Source organism: Malania oleifera, chromosome 7 (genome assembly GCF_029873635.1).
Source record: "Malania oleifera isolate guangnan ecotype guangnan chromosome 7, ASM2987363v1, whole genome shotgun sequence".
Classification (NCBI taxonomy): domain Eukaryota; kingdom Viridiplantae; phylum Streptophyta; class Magnoliopsida; order Santalales; family Ximeniaceae; genus Malania; species Malania oleifera.
The window spans coordinates 40,566,256-40,582,169 of NC_080423.1; the positions used below are offsets into that span (position 1 = coordinate 40,566,256).

Sequence of the window (15,914 nt, forward strand, 5' to 3'; positions counted from 1 at the left end):
CAAGCCTAGAGAGCTCAAGGCAGGGCTTAGATATTGTAGTTCAGAGTAAGTATTGGTAAGACATGGATATGTTTTTTTGTAACATAGGATGTATTATGGATTTTGGGGATTTTCGTATGTAATTATGGTGACATTAGAACTTTGGTATGTGTTTTGGGATTATATATATGCATGCTTCCGCCATGTTGTTTAATATAAGTTATGGACAGGTGTCCCGGTGCCCCACTTTGGGTACGGGCCGAGGGTGTGGGGCACTACAACTATTATTTGTTTTGATCATCTCTATTGAGTTGGATAGTGCAACTATAGCAATTGTGAGGTTGAGTTTATCTATTAATAAATTGATATCCTTTGTTAGGGGGCGTATTTAGCTGTAATTACACACTTGATGTATTTACCTATGTATTGAAATGAAGTAGCTTCCTATTAAAGTTTACTAGGCCAAAAAATTTCTAGAGTACTCATGAAAATCTAGATACGGTGCATGGTCTATTCAACTTGCAAAAGTCTTGAATTTAGATATATATATATATATATATATATATATATATATATATATATATATATATATATATATATATATCTAAGAGTATTCAAAAGGAGGTTCCATGGTGTATGTTGTTTGCAGATGATATTGTATTAATTGACAAAACTAGGGATAGAGTAAAGGCTGAGTTAGAACTATGGAGAGAAGCTTTGGAATCTAGAGGCTTTAAGATAAGTAGAAATAAAACTAAATATATGAAATGTAATTTTAGTAATGATAGGAGGAATATTAGAGACAAAGTTAAACTTGATGATGAAGAAATAAATAGCACTTGTAGATTTTGATACCTTGGATCTATTATGCAAGCTGAAGGAGAAATTGAAGATGATGTAATGCATAGAGTTAAAGCAGGTTGGGTAAAATGGAGAAGTTCTTCAAGTGTTCTATGTGATCGTAGAATACCCTTAAAATTGAAAGGAAGTTTTATAGGACAGCTAGAAGACCAGCTATGCTATATGAATCAAAATGTTGGGCGACGAAAAAACATAATATCCAAAAAGTAAAAGATGCCGAGATGAGGATGCTTAGATGGATGAGTGGTATAACATTGAAAGATAAATTAAGGAATGAACATATTTGTGGTAAGTTAGGTGTAGCTCCTATAGAAGATAAGATAAGGGAAGAACGACTCAGATGGTATGGACACTTGCAACGTAGGCCTTATAGTGCACCTGTGAGGAAGAGTGACTTAGTTACTGTGGGGGGCAGTAGAAGAGGTAGGGGTAGACCTAAAATAACTTGGGAGGAGATAGTGAGTAAGGATTTAATATCTTTGAATCTATCAAAAGAAATAGTCCATGATCGCATAAATTGGCGGAAAAGGATTCATATAGCCAACCCCACTTAGTGGGACTAAGGCTTGGTTTTGTTGTTGTTGTGTATATATGTGTGTGTGTGTGTGTGTGATTTGTGCATTTATCTAGTTATGTTAAAAGAAGTTAGTTCAAGAATTTGAAATTTACTAAGTTCTTATAATTCATGGCATACATTCTCCAAGTGCAATTTAAACCTAAAAAAATGATTACATCTCATGGTTATCCAACATTATTTTTATCTTTCTTTGGTTTTTTTAATTTGAACCATATGTGAGATTGTTGATATTCAATGTTCAGATGTTTCAATTTTTTTTTCAAAAAAAAAATATCTATTTAATAAATATTACATAATAGCTCTCAAATTATTTTAAATTAAATATACATTAAATTTAATATTTTAGTTTTCAGGCTTTTTAGAATATTAACTATTATTTTTATGATTTGGTGTTTATTACATTGGAAGTTATTTTTAATTTAGCCTATAAAAGGCATGTTACAAACTAAACTAGATGTAATATATACTTTTATTCCTTTCCCGTACTCTTCTCACTATTGGGTAACGAAACGACACTATCTCCTACACCTCAAGTATTTGGGAGTACGTATAAAATCGAGTCTATTGAGTAATCGGGAGGTCACGCGCGTAAGATTTTTCTCCATTGATGTGGCCTTAAGGATAATGATCCTTTCATGCCTCAGACTTTGGATAAAACTTCCAACTCAACTTAGTACAACAAATATAAATATCAATTGAGTTCGAGTCAACTTCAATATTAAAATTTTCACATCAAGTTCAAATATTTTAATATGCCAACTCAACTCAACTCAAATATACCCAAAAGAAATGAAACCAAAACAAACCAAACTTATCCACCAAATCATTTATTGAAATGGACCTAAAATTCAAATACCAGCGCTCAAACTGCTTATTCTGATTCCATCTGTTAATACCCTTATCCCGCTGGAAAGAACCTCATCTAAATTGCCAGTAAAATTATCCTTGAATTCTACAATAGCTCAAATTCCCGATTCCAACTGGCTCTGTACAAACAAAGAATATCCAGAGAGAAATTTACAACAGATATTGGTAACCAGACGCCGCTCGTTTTAATCTCCTCTTTCGCTGTAGGCTGTGGTCGCTTCAGAGTTCAGACCAAGCTCTGCTTCAACACCGTGCAAGAGCAATAGCATGACACTCTTCATGTAACATCAGCCTACATTACATTTTTTCTCTCTCCCCTCTTAGGGCCTGCCGCATACAGTTGCACTTTGGCTTACAGTGAGGTGACCCTCAAGTGGCTCATGTATAAAGGGAGTTGAAAAGGCAAGGCTCATTATTTGGGTGAGATGATGGAAGAAACAAAAACCAAACAGACACAATTGTATATTTTCTTTACTCTTACAGAACTTTACACAGGAAAAGTCCTACACGATCCTATGTTCGCTAGTTTATCACCGACTGGATCAAGCCTACAAAATTTCGAGCACAGAGGCAGAAATGCCTGAAATTTCACTAGCATTGTAAGGTATGGCCATAAACCTCCCACTTTTCACTCACATTTCTGTGGTCTACAGTTCGTTGTCACTCACAGGATGATCAGACAAAGTGCCTTCTGAAGAAATAAGCTCCACATCAGGTCGCTCAGTCCGAGAAGGGTCAGATTGAGTCTTGCTGGAATCCCTACTTTCAGTCTGTTCTGGTCTACCTGTGGGGGTTGGACCCCATGCACCAAGAGGCGAGCTCTGCTTAGACTTCTGTTTTCCACACGCACCTTTTGGATCCAAAAGCCCTCCGTCTACAGATTTTGGCAAGGGCATCTTGCTCTCAAGAAAGCTGGGACTCTCCGGTAACAGATGTGGGCCAGGAGCAACACAGGATGCTACCAACTGAAGCACTTCAGGAGATGGGGACAATCCAGCGCTTCCTTTCTTCTGGGAGCTCAGATACACAGATGAGGATGATGGAATTGATGGATTCATCATGTTTAGATTGAGGGGAGGCAAGTTGAGGTCAGATTCTGTCCAAGGAAGTCCTGAAGTTCCACTTGATTGCGGAACCATTGGAAATGGTGGGGCTAACAGAACGGAGCCAGAAGCAACATTGTCACTATGGAGACTGTTTTGAAAATTATGGCTGCCTCCAGCAGTGTCTTGGGGAGCTTGCGTGAGCATATGTGACCGCCGTTTCTTCAAACTTCTTCGCGGATCCTTTGGTCGGGAAGGAGGCGGACCTGGGACCTCAAATGGGGGAATCGTTGGCTGCTCTTCCCCATACAGCAAGCGAACTGATTGAGCTATTGCTGAGACTGTGGGTGGCAAGTCAGGATCTGGGGGCCTTGCAGGGGCACTAACAGCTTCCCGAAGCCAATGAGGTAGCTTGTTCTTTGAAGCAGTTCCAGAAGCATCCTCTTTCCCCTTCAAATGGGATAAATTCAGCCCTTCACGAGGCTCAGGAAGCAATCCAGAGTTCGTACCTTCACCACTACCAACATTATTATGAGAATCACAGAAAATATTGAGCGGTCTGTCCATGAGACTGGGCAACTTTCCATACTTTTTTGCAGCATGTGAATCCTCTTTTGGCTGTAAATCAAAGCTGCTTGAGCAGTTCAAGCCCAGAGAACCCAGGGTACTAGATCCCAAGGAATTGATGAGAAGCGGCTGCTCATTATGTACATTTGAGGAAGCTCCTGGTCTATCAGAGGGTCCAGCAGACAAATCTCCAGAAAATTTTGGCCGAAACTTATCAGCATTCCAGGTTGGAATGGGTGCAAAATACTCATTATGCAAACCAAGTGGATCAGATGGTTCAAAATGGGGCAGGTTGGATGGCAGATCACTAAAACCAAGTTTCATGTCTGTCAGATGGCTTTGAAATTTGAAAGGTGCAGTAAGTCTACTTCCATGTAATGCCCGCATCATCATTCCATCAGAGATTCCAGGAAATAAGGAAGATTTGGTAGATTTCGCATGCTTGCTTGACTTCAGCATGGGAAAAACTGACCCATCCAGGATCTTGAGTTGTTCCTCCTCCCACCTCGCTGCCAAATCTTCTGCAGTTTTGTGATTAGAGAATTTTAACCTGGGGTCTCTCAGCATGGCATCCCAATTGCCCTGTCCATGTCTGCGTACACCAATCCAAAGGAAATCAAGTTCATCTTCAGACCAGCCATCTACTTTTGATTTCTGTTTGAAGAAGCTGCTTGATCCAGACCCAGTCCTCATCATTATGTTCTCAAGAACCTTCCGATGGTTATCAGGTAATGACGAACCCGTAGCTGGCATTTGACCCAAACCTAACATGGGAGGCACCTCCCGATCTTGCTGATTATGTCTAAGTGCATCTTGTGGGAGGAATTTCAAATTTGGGAACAACGGCATAGTGGAAAGGTCTTGCATAGACTCATTTGCAGCTTCAACTCTGGTCCCTAATGACAGGCTGGGTAAGAAGTCAGGAAGTGGATTAGACATGTTTTTGGCAGGAAGGGGGATTCTAGGCAGCAATCGTCCATCAAAAGGCAACTCAGGCAGTCCAATCTTTCCTTGAAAATCAGAGTAATTAGGACCTGAACTTTCTAACTGATCACAACCTCTCCCTTGTGGGACAGCTGGAGGATACTGCACATAAATCAAGAAAAATGACAATGAACATAAATGGTTTATGTGTGTGAAATGAGCAAAATAGCACGAACTGCATAGGGATTATAAGGAAATGAAACACATTCATGAACAGCATGCATGAGAGAGAGAGGGAGAGATAAATACCAGATTAAATGGAAAGCAATTATCTGGAATGCTATTCTTCAGCCGCTGTTGCAAAATTTCCGACGCAGCTGGCAGTTGCACTTTGTCCGAGGCAGGCTCCTGACCTTTCATATCCATCTCAGCTGATATCCCAAAGGAAGGAGCAAGACGGAATGGAAATTCTGGTCCACTTCCCACCTTATGCTGTCTGCTGTGTAATTTTGAAAGGTTCCTCTGAGATGACTCAGGTTGATTTGCATTTGGAGCACATAGTCCAAGGACTGGCAACAAATTGTTGGCAGGTAATGAATTCGTAAAGCTTGGGCCAGGGCAATCTTGACTAAGAAAATTGTCAGGGGAGTGACCAAGAGGTTTAACGGAAAGATCAAGCCGATCACTCAATTTATGCTTTGATAACCTGCTCAGCCGTAAGGCTGAGTCAGTCTTATTCTTTGGGGCATCCATGGGCTGAATAGATTTGGTACCCTCCAAGTCAATCACCAAAACCTTCTCTCTGACAGATTGAACTGGTCTAATCCCTTGGTCACCGTCATTGGCATTAGCTGAAGGGAATTGAGAAAGTGACTCTGGTCCAGCTAGTCCCTCCATAGGATGAGATACTTCAATTGTATTTCTCTGGGCAAGCCGTTGCTTTTGTCTGGCACGGAGTTTTGCACTGTTCCATAAAAAATAGTTCACTATTGCAACATCCATCATGACAAAATACCATGAATCGAAAAACATACCAAATTCTTAACCAAGCATGCATAACACAACTTATCGCAAATATCTTTAATAATTACTTATTAGAGGATTTTTCCTACAATCAGAACACATGCTTACTTCCCAATAATGAGTACTTAAAACTCAAACCTGCCCCAGAAGTTCTGCACCTCATTTATGATATCCACTGAAATTAATTCGTGTATCTAAATTTAATAAATTCAAGGAATTCATAATTGAAAAGCATTTTAACTGAAAGCAAGTGTAAAAGACCTGCTAGAAAACACTTAAAACTTACAATTTTGCCTTCAAAGCTCGCCCTGCTGCTGTATATTCCCGCTCAGGCTCTTGTTCAGGCTCTGGTTCCTCTTCTCCACCACTCTGCTTCAACATTTACTCATTACTACTATTATAAATGTACACAATACAATTCAAATGACATGTGTGCCCAAGCTCAAAAAATAAGAGAATTTTCTGATCACTACATATATCAAACATGCGGACAATATATCTATTCATACAACCATGAACTTCAGCAAGATAATTTTCTTAGACCAGTGATTGTATCTAGAATCCCAATGGGAAAGTCTAGTTGCCTTATCAAGTGCAACACTGTTGGCATATCTCTTGGCACTTTATATACTCAGAATAGGAGGATTTCTAACAGAATGTAATTTAAAAAAATAAATTCAAGGTCAAATTTCTATGAAACATCATTTCAGGCAACTGATATTTTATCAGATATTATTCTACAATAACTTTAAATATTTTTTGTAAGTTAATTATTTTGGGAGAAAATAAATTCCAACTATAGATATTAATGTTTTTAAGCTACAGTTATATGGTTCAAGAAAGGATTTGAGATCTCAAAAGGCAAGGAATAACAGATTGGATCACCACCAATTATTATTGCCAAGAGCAGCTATTAACTACAAAATCTCAACCAAAAGAAAACTATTGGACTGGCTGTTTTCCACCACTAAACAGTCCTAACTATCAATACGACAACAACATTTACAAAGTCATTATTATTGGAAGCAAACCAAAACTGCACCCCGTTTTCCTTCACCTTTACCAAAGAAAAAGAGTTGAGAGGGGCTCTAGCCTTCCTACTTATCTTCCAAAGGAGCTCCATAGAAATATTTACTGACAACTTCTTGCTTGAGGCTGAATACCATCTTTGCTCTATTACCCTGCCACCACTTCAATGCATAAAGCTTCTAGAAACGCAAGATGGACTCATTCTGATCCCAATGGGAATCTCTGATGAACATGAGATTCCAAGAAATCATGCCTTCTGATAATTGAAAATAACAAACTGAGAAGGAGAAACATCTTTACCGCTACATTGAGAAAGAGAGAGGAATTGGGTTGCATCCCCACAGCAAACAGCTTTTGCTAAAAAGAAAAGTGGCCAGACCCTACCTGCAAGGGGACAGAGAAAAGAGTCTGCCCATCCCTTGCAGATGATTTTACAATCCTGGAAAACTCTCCTTATGTAGGAACCCACCCATTACTTGAAACAGCATTACTCATCCAGAATTACTTCCTGCCAAAGATTAACTCTCTCCAAATACCTCCAAAACCAATTCCCTAGAAAAGCTTCATTAAAAATCAATGGATCTCTAAACCAATCCTCTCCTGGGGCTAGAACTTTAATGAGTACCATTTCACCAGGTCATACTAAAGTCATCTCCACATTAGCCCCAAAGGAATCTTCTTTGAATTCCTTCGAGTTGGGCGGAAACTAACTTGGGAATGGGGAAAAGTCACACTAAGAAAAGAGGAAGGCTTGAGAGAACACACTTGATGAGTTAGGCTAGCCCCTTAAAAAGGTGAAAAGACTTGCAATTGACTGATTTTTTTTCAAATTTACCAATAATAGGATCCCACATCACCTATTCTAAAACCCGGCCCCCAAGAGAAGGGTTGGAAGGCTCAATAAGTGATAGGAAGTGTAAAGGCTTGATACACATTGTTGACCCATAACCTAGCAGCTTGAGCTTTTAAGTAAAGAGGTGGTCTAACAGAGCCATGGTCGCAAGAAATCCCGGGTTGTATTCATGATGGTCGCATATATTCTATGGTTGCTCAAAACCTTCTTACTCCCCATAATAGGTGTTAGTCATCACTTGTTTCTCTCTCCAAATACAATTGCGCCCACGCAGGGGATTTAAATTGTTGGCCCCAAATCTAATATCAACCTTTTAGATATTGTAGTGATTTAAAAGGAAGGTCTCCAATATAAAAACCTCCAAAACCCCAGCAAGAAAATGCCCATTCACCACATCCCACGAATGAATTAAATCACTTCTCCTACAGTTGACTTTTAATCCTGAAACTACTTTGAAGGCATAGGAGGATGAACCAAAGAGTGAGAATTTGACTGCAATCTGCTGATGAAAAAAATAATAGATTCACCAACACAAAAGATGAATCATCAGTGCATGGCTTTTATGAAATTGTTTTGCAAAATTACGCAAATAGTCTTGATTATGGGATATTGTTGAGAAATCGAAATCAAGTCATCAAAGGACTTACTGCATTTATTTTTTCAATAGCAGATTGGAGAGAGGGGAAGTGAGGTTTGAACTCAACTAAAATGCGGGTGGGATGAGCCCCCTTCCTGCTAGGTCATCCCTTGTCCTCATCTTGCACTATTTCAATTCATATCATCTCATGACTATGATTATTGACCCTTAAAAAACATAATATGATAGGTTTTTGAGTTTTCTTGACACATTAAGCCATCTTAGCACCTAGATGCATTTTAAAATCACTCCTTCAGTAAGATTACCCTAGATAAATCAATAATGAAGAAACAAAAATGCAGCACTTAAATCATACCTCCATACATCCACTCCAGCTAGGGAAGATGTATCAGAAAACCTGATCAGCACAATATTATTTAGCATACAGAATCTGACATAAATGGCACCAAAAATAAACATGGCTCTGCAGGAGGCTGGACTGCTCCATGGAGGATCTAATTTTATCCAGATAAAAAGTTCAGGCATCTTTGTCAAGCTTAGTAGTTACCATTACCTTCAGTTGACTGAAGCTTGTTCTATCAAATCAATGGCTAGACGTAAGAGATTAGAACTCATTCAAGGAAACAAATGATTGAGCCTGTTTTTTTTTTTTTGGGGCCCCGGGGGGGGGGGGGGGGGGGGGGGGAAGTGTTGAAACTGTCGGTGAAAGTCACATGATGAAAAACTTAAAAGAAAAGGGAAGAGAAGAATAGAAAAGCTGCTAACAACCTTACCAGTCTACAACAAAGCAAAAATCATATGTAGCGAGAACCGCCTGTTAACTATGAAATTGCATCTAAAAAACTTCAGAGTAAAGGCCAAGTCCAATATCACTAAAGTTTGAGATCTATTGATTGATAAGCTTTTGTATTATAAATAAATACTTTCCATGCATACACAACAACAGAAAACTAAACAGCCATTGAATATAGAACATTTATGAAAAGGAAGCAAATGATGGTACCTCACTCAAAGTTTCACTGGGGTGCAGAGCATAAGCTTCCCTATAAGAAACAGCTTTTCTCAGACGCTTCCCTCGGCCAAGAGCTGCTTCCTCCTCACTTTGATACTTCTCCCATCTACAAATTTAACAAATATCAAAGAATTTAAAATATACATTCAAAAGTTAAATTCCTGAACCAAATTCAAATAATATACTAAGGAATAAAAGTAACTCACAACAATAGAGGAGCAATCATTACAAATGTATTCAGTTTTTTCAAAAGCCTTTTATGTGCGCCACTTAGAGGATAGATTAGGTTTGTTCTGTTGGGTATCTTTCCAACAACTTTGGCATTGCAATTCTTTTTTAAAATATAGCTTCAGCTTGTTCCTTGGGTGATCTTTTACACTGGTTTTTCTATTGTAATACCTATTTATTCTTCAATTAAGAACATGGTAAAGAATAGATTTCTTGGGAGCAAATTTATTCATTTACTAAAACACTACAGTGATTCATTTATTAGTTTCCAGTTCCTAACCATTATGCAATTACCTTTTTGACCTTTTTCTTGGTGAGGGCGACTGTCAAGTAATTAATTAATTCTGATGATATAAATAAATCTGCATTTAAGTTAAAATTGCAAACAAACTTATCTAATGCAAAATCCCCGTGAATCTCAAAAAATTGTAAAATTATGCAGATTTTTCTATGTCAGAAATTATTTCTCTATTAAATTCTTGGGTGCATTTGGAAAGAGGCAAATTATTTACCAATAGCCAGACTGTTAAAAACAAATGCTATATTCCCATTTCACATAAATTTTCTGTTCATAAATGAATGATTGGGAAGTCTCTTATTTTGTCATGGTCTGGCTTCCATTATGGCCATTTCAGTTCCATATTTTGGAAGTCACTAAAGCATCAGATACTATGCTAGTTTAGACATTCAGGATAATCCTTGCTTCAATAGTAAAAATGAAATAGCAACAAATCCCACAAAAGTAACACAAAGTGCTCAGATATGTATAGACAAAATAATAAAAGTTTTTTTAAATAATTTGGCTCACTCCGCTCATTCATCTACTAATCATGTATCAACATTCATGTTGGAAGAAGCTTGTTATATAGTCCTTTTGCCATTAAATCCTCAAGAAAAAGACAATCTTCACAACTAGCCATTTGAAACTCACTATATTACTAATTCAACACACAGACATGCACTCAAGCCTCCACACACCCTCACAAGAAAAGTCATTTAAGGGTAGCTAGTTTTTCTTTTTCCCCAATACGGCAACTTCGTGGTAGCCTCCATTTTCCCTATCATTTTTAGAACACACTAACTAGAGGCACGCTAGAACGTAATTTCATTCAATGGAAGTATCAACAAGATCAATACTTCTTCCTTTGTTTCAAAATATGCACTCCAGTTTTGGCTTTCACACTCCACAAAAATAGGGTAAGTGCATTTTTTTGCAAGTAGTATAAAACATATGGCAAGAGACAATGCCCATTGAGAAATCATTTCCCCTCTATATAATGAGATATAAAAGCCATCTCGAGGTGTGAGAGAAAGGGAGGGGGGAGGGAAAGAAAATAAGAGGCAGCTTCTCAAATGCACATTATACAATATATACAATCAAATGACACTTCAGTGTTGGAAGGCATTTCAAGGCTATATTTATTTTTTATTGGATTATTTTATTTGTCTTGAGGAGAGGCTGCTCTCAGGATTCTGCCAGCTTTTCTTCTTTTTTTATTTTATTTTTTGGGATAAAACTCCACCTGCAGAATTGTGCCTTTGACATTCAACCATCGCACTAGAAAATTGCTCATTTTCTTCTACAACAATAACAACAACCAAGCCTCAAGTCCCAATAGGAGTGGTTGGCTACCTGAATCCCCCTACTGCAATTCTGCATGACTGGGCAATGTCCTTTGAAAGTTGGGAGTGTTATTAAATCCTTACTATCTTCGTCAAAGTTATCCTAGCTCTACTCCTTCCTCTCTAACTGTCACTGATAGCTCACTCCTCATCTGTGCCTATATTACAAGTGTCCAAAACATCCAAACCATCTTAGTCACCTTTCCTCGTCTTCTTCATGTGCATGCTATGCCAACTTAGTATTCCATTCCTAAGTTTCTTAGTTGCCAATATTCTAAAGCATATAACATAACTGGTCTTATAGTCATTGTATAGAACTTTCCCTTTGAGCCTCTTATTTTTCTATTCCAGTTTATTTCTTATTTCCTTCTATTTTAATCACATTATTGATGTGAGATGTGGAAAGCAAGAAAAGACAGAACATTAGTTTTGCATGCAGAATTGTTGATGTCTTTAAACTCAAGGTGTCATTTCACTTGAGACTTCTACCACCAAGACCAATTTGAGTTCAACTTGCACATGTAAGTAAATTGGATAAGGTCCTTGCCAGTGAGCAGCAGCAACAATAGTTATGCAACACATCGCAGAAATAGGAACAATCTAAGTCCCCCCCCCCCCCACCCCATTCTTTCTCACATAAAGACAAAAAATTTCTTCTTCTATCATTCTTAATACGATGCCCTTCAATTAATATATATTTTTTATGATTAAGTACAAAAGGCGAACATCGATGCACGTGTATGTTATACAAAGAATATTCTTTAAGAAGCCTATGCCACACAAGACGTGCATATCAGTAATTACAAAAATTCAGTTTATGCATTCATATAAAATTTCCATAACTATGCTCCTCTAATAACACTAGCTGTTAAATATTCACACAATAAATTCATTCCAAATACAACAAGCATCATAAAATGGACAAGTATAAGTTACGCACGGACATGTCTATATCACGGTGATGACATGTCCTTGATTCTAGCTAGGAATCAAATAAACTAAAAAGTTTCTTAAACATTTTACCTTCGATTTTTTCCCCATCTTTGTACTCAAGTTAAAACCTCTCTTTTGATATGTATTACTAAAATAAATGGAATAATATCTTATAAAGACTGTTGATATCACAGCCAAGATAACACAAATAGACAGATGTTAAATGGAGAGACATCAAGACTCAGCCAAGATAACACAAATAGGAAGATGTTAGATGGAGATGAGTAAATTCTGAATAACAGAGATGTCATCACCTAAAAGATATCCTCACAATCTCAATGCTTACAAGACCTTTTCTTCACATTTAGTTGATGATACCAACATCTTATTTCACGCTTTTCTGTTGCTCTCTCTCTCTCTCTCTCTCCACACAGTCCCTCCCTAAAAAAAATACTATATTGCTTTACATTCTCCAAGTGCATAATATCTCAGATTTTAGTGATTTATATTGTTTCTCCCTTCAAATTAAAGAGAAAAGAATAGCAAAAAATAAAAAAGATAGAAAGAAATGGGCAGAGTAGTGAATGCAGGGTCTGGGAAGGTTAATAATATTCTCCTTCATTGTCCATTTGCTAGAGGTCTTCGGGTTTTGACATATGCAAGTATGGAAATTCATTGGATGTGTTCCAAGACTGTAAAGCATGAATTCCTTGCAATGGAGGGTAATCTTTAGGAGGAAATCTGAGAAGAAGACATTAGCCCCTATTCCTCTAGCAATTATTTTGATTTCGAGGATATAAAGAACATTAAGGCTTTTGAATGAGAGGGATTCTCTTTCCATGTTTTAAAGGAGGTAGCTTAAAAGTTAAAACCCCATTTTTTGAGGGTGAATAAGGAGCTTCTTAGTTCCACTTGTAATGACATTGTAAATTTTGTTCAGAGTTTCCACTCCATTTTCTTGCCTAGTTACACTTTTCTTGCAGGGGCAGGGGGCACTGTCTGGTACTTTCAATTCCTTTACTTACTAGTATTTCTAATAAATACAATGCAATATAAAAAATAAATAAATAAATTATCCTAAGCAGTAACATCAAAACGGTGTGATGCAGCGCCCAACCAAGAGCTATTCCAATATTTGTATTGTATTTTAGTTTGTTTATTTATGGAATTTTTACTAAGGCCATACCTTCAAGATTCTAGGACATCATCATTTAAGAAGCACAATTCTAGGGTATCATTATTCAGGATACTAGTATTTTAATTTATTTTTAGGTTCCTTAAATTAGTTTCTTTATCTTCCAAGCTTTGTAAGCAAATAAAAGGCCCCCTATGTATTAGTATTTATTCACATTCGAATTGAGAATAAACGTTGTTGGACGTTGATTCTGCATCAACGTGTACGATAAACAAAATTTTCTTTTTATTCATAAAATATCAATAACAAATAGATTACTATTCCGACAATAAAATATAAAATGATTGTGGTAATAATATATGTGGATGAACCCGAGGCGAGGATAGGAGCGGTCACCTAGTCAACTGGGATGTGCTTAGCAGTTAGCAGAACCAAGTGTTAGGGTGCTTTGGGCATTAGGAATGTAATATCCAAAAACATCTCCCTTATGCAAATGGCTTTGGAGGTTCCTTCTAAAAGTTGACTCCCTATGGCATGAGGTGATTAAGAGCAAGTATGGGAATAAATGGAACGGGTGTGAGATGTAAGGCAGTGGCATTACCTTTCACGTGTCCATGGAAATTCGTGTCCCAGGTAGCTTGTCTTTTCTTTCCTTTTATTCAGTTTAAAGTAGCTAATGGAAAAAAAAATAAAAAAGTCCGCTTTCAAGAGGACGTGTGGGTGGGCGAGTCTTTGTTAGAGTTGAAATTTCCTCGTTTATTTAAGCCTTCTTTGCTCCATAATGCTCCCGTCAGCTCCTTCATTCCTTCTGAAGGGGGTCCTTCTTGGGATTTCCATTTCTTTAGGAATCTCAAAGAAAGAGATGTCATAGAGCTTACTAGCTTTCTTTCTTAATAGAACCATCACTTTCCTACTATACATGAAGTAGAGAGAGCGTAGGAGGGTGGATCCCTTAGGTACATTCACTTCCAAACCCTTTCTATCTCACCTTTTAAAACCTCCTTTCACCACATTCTTTGGAGGGGTAAGGTCCCAGGGAAGATTCAAGCTTTAGTTGGATCATTATCCTGGAGAGGATTATCACACAGAATTTGCTTCGAAGGAGAAAGCCCCATAAAGCTCTTAATCCTAACATGTGCTTCATGTGTTATGCAAGCAACAAAACAAATGCCCATCCTTTTTGTGCATTCCAAGGCAGCATCGTAGCTCTGGAATGTCCTTTTTCCTCTTGCACGAGAACAGTGGGTGGCCCCAAGAAAGGTGGAAGACTTGTTACTAGTCAACTTACGGGGTTTTGGAAAGAATAGAAATGGAAGAGCTCTTTGGATTGTCTGTCTTCGCCATCCCTTGGACCCTGTGGATTGAGAGGAAGTGCTCGGATTTTTAAAGGTCACTCAACCTCTCTGCGGTTACTTTGGGATAGACCGACTTCCCTCACATCCCTTTGGATGCACTCTCTTGGTTTTTTTAGGGGATTACCACTGTCCGACCTCACGAGAGATTGGAGGGCAACACCCTTGCAATCAATACTTATATAGTTGTTCTGGTTACTTTAGTTGCTTAAAGTTTTTTTTGTATGTTTTGTTATCCAGTGAGGACTTCTTGTCCTCTATTTTGTACTTCATTTATTGTTTTAATAAAACTGTCTTTTATCCAAAAATAATAGTATATGTGAATCAATCTTGGTATCGAAGTATGCCCTTTCTCAGAAAAAAGTTGGCATATTCTGTCCAACAAATTTCACATATTTGCTTTGTATTACAATATTTTGATATACATTGTCTATTACCATTTAACACTTCCCGATCTTTCAACAAATAAATTCAAGTTTAACTGCTTTTCCATTCTTTGTCTTAACTATTTGAACACTAGCATCACTAAGATATTTCCGAGTTATTTACGCCATGAATATTTCCGAGTTATTTGAGCCATGATATGACAACTGTAATCAATGCTTAATTCATTAATGCTGCATTTGAGACAATGGGGTCCATTTCAAGAATAACTTCACATGGTAGACCCTATATGCTGGCATTTAAAACTTGGTTGCTGCTGTCATTATTTTGCAAGAACAGCTTCCAAATAATCTAAAATTGTCAACAATTAAAACAAGGTTCATTGTTCAACACACAATGCATGCTATGTAATTACAAGGTTCTCATTCTACACATGGAATTCTTTACCTTAAGACAGTGATAATTTCAAATGGTAGGAGAAAAAATTTTTGCCCTAGTAGTGTTGCAGCCCCTGTGGCAGTCACTCTTTTAAGTCACGTTTGGTTTTCCGAATGTTCATTCATAGAATAGAGTGAAATAAGACGCAAATCTATACTTATAGTGTAAATTACTTTATGAATAAAAATATTCTTACCATTTAAAAGTAAGACAAAACATTCCTAAAAGAAAGTAAATTCAATCAAAATTAGATTAAATTACATTAAAAAGTCCATTGTAAATAGGCTAAGGCTTGAACCTAAAAGAACAGACTCTATTTGGTTTGGACCAAAAATAAATAAATAAACCAGCAGTATACAAGTAAAACAAAATATCTCTTAAAAAATAAATAAAAATTAGGTAAAATTACTTTTAAACGTCAAATAGTTTAAGTGTTGAATCTTGAAAAAAATAATAAAAACTATTTCATTAAAAAATAAATATATGCA

At 37.3% G+C, this 15,914-nt stretch overlaps 1 protein-coding gene across 11 annotated transcripts in view; it reads right to left on the reverse strand.

The window, feature by feature from the left end:
* Positions 1-2,228: 2,228 nt before the first annotated feature.
* Positions 2,229-15,914, reverse strand: part of LOC131159510 (protein CHROMATIN REMODELING 4) — a 45,201-nt gene continuing 31,515 nt past the window's right edge. For all 11 annotated transcript variants that reach the window (XM_058114477.1, XM_058114475.1, XM_058114478.1 and 8 more), the window contains 4 exons: positions 9,325-9,439; positions 6,128-6,210; positions 5,128-5,782; positions 2,229-4,980 (listed from right to left, as the gene is read on the reverse strand). In XM_058114477.1, the coding sequence (XP_057970460.1) occupies positions 2,932-4,980; positions 5,128-5,782; positions 6,128-6,210; positions 9,325-9,439 (2,902 nt within the window). In that variant the 3' untranslated portion in view covers positions 2,229-2,931. The remainder of the gene's footprint in view (positions 4,981-5,127; positions 5,783-6,127; positions 6,211-9,324; positions 9,440-15,914) is intronic.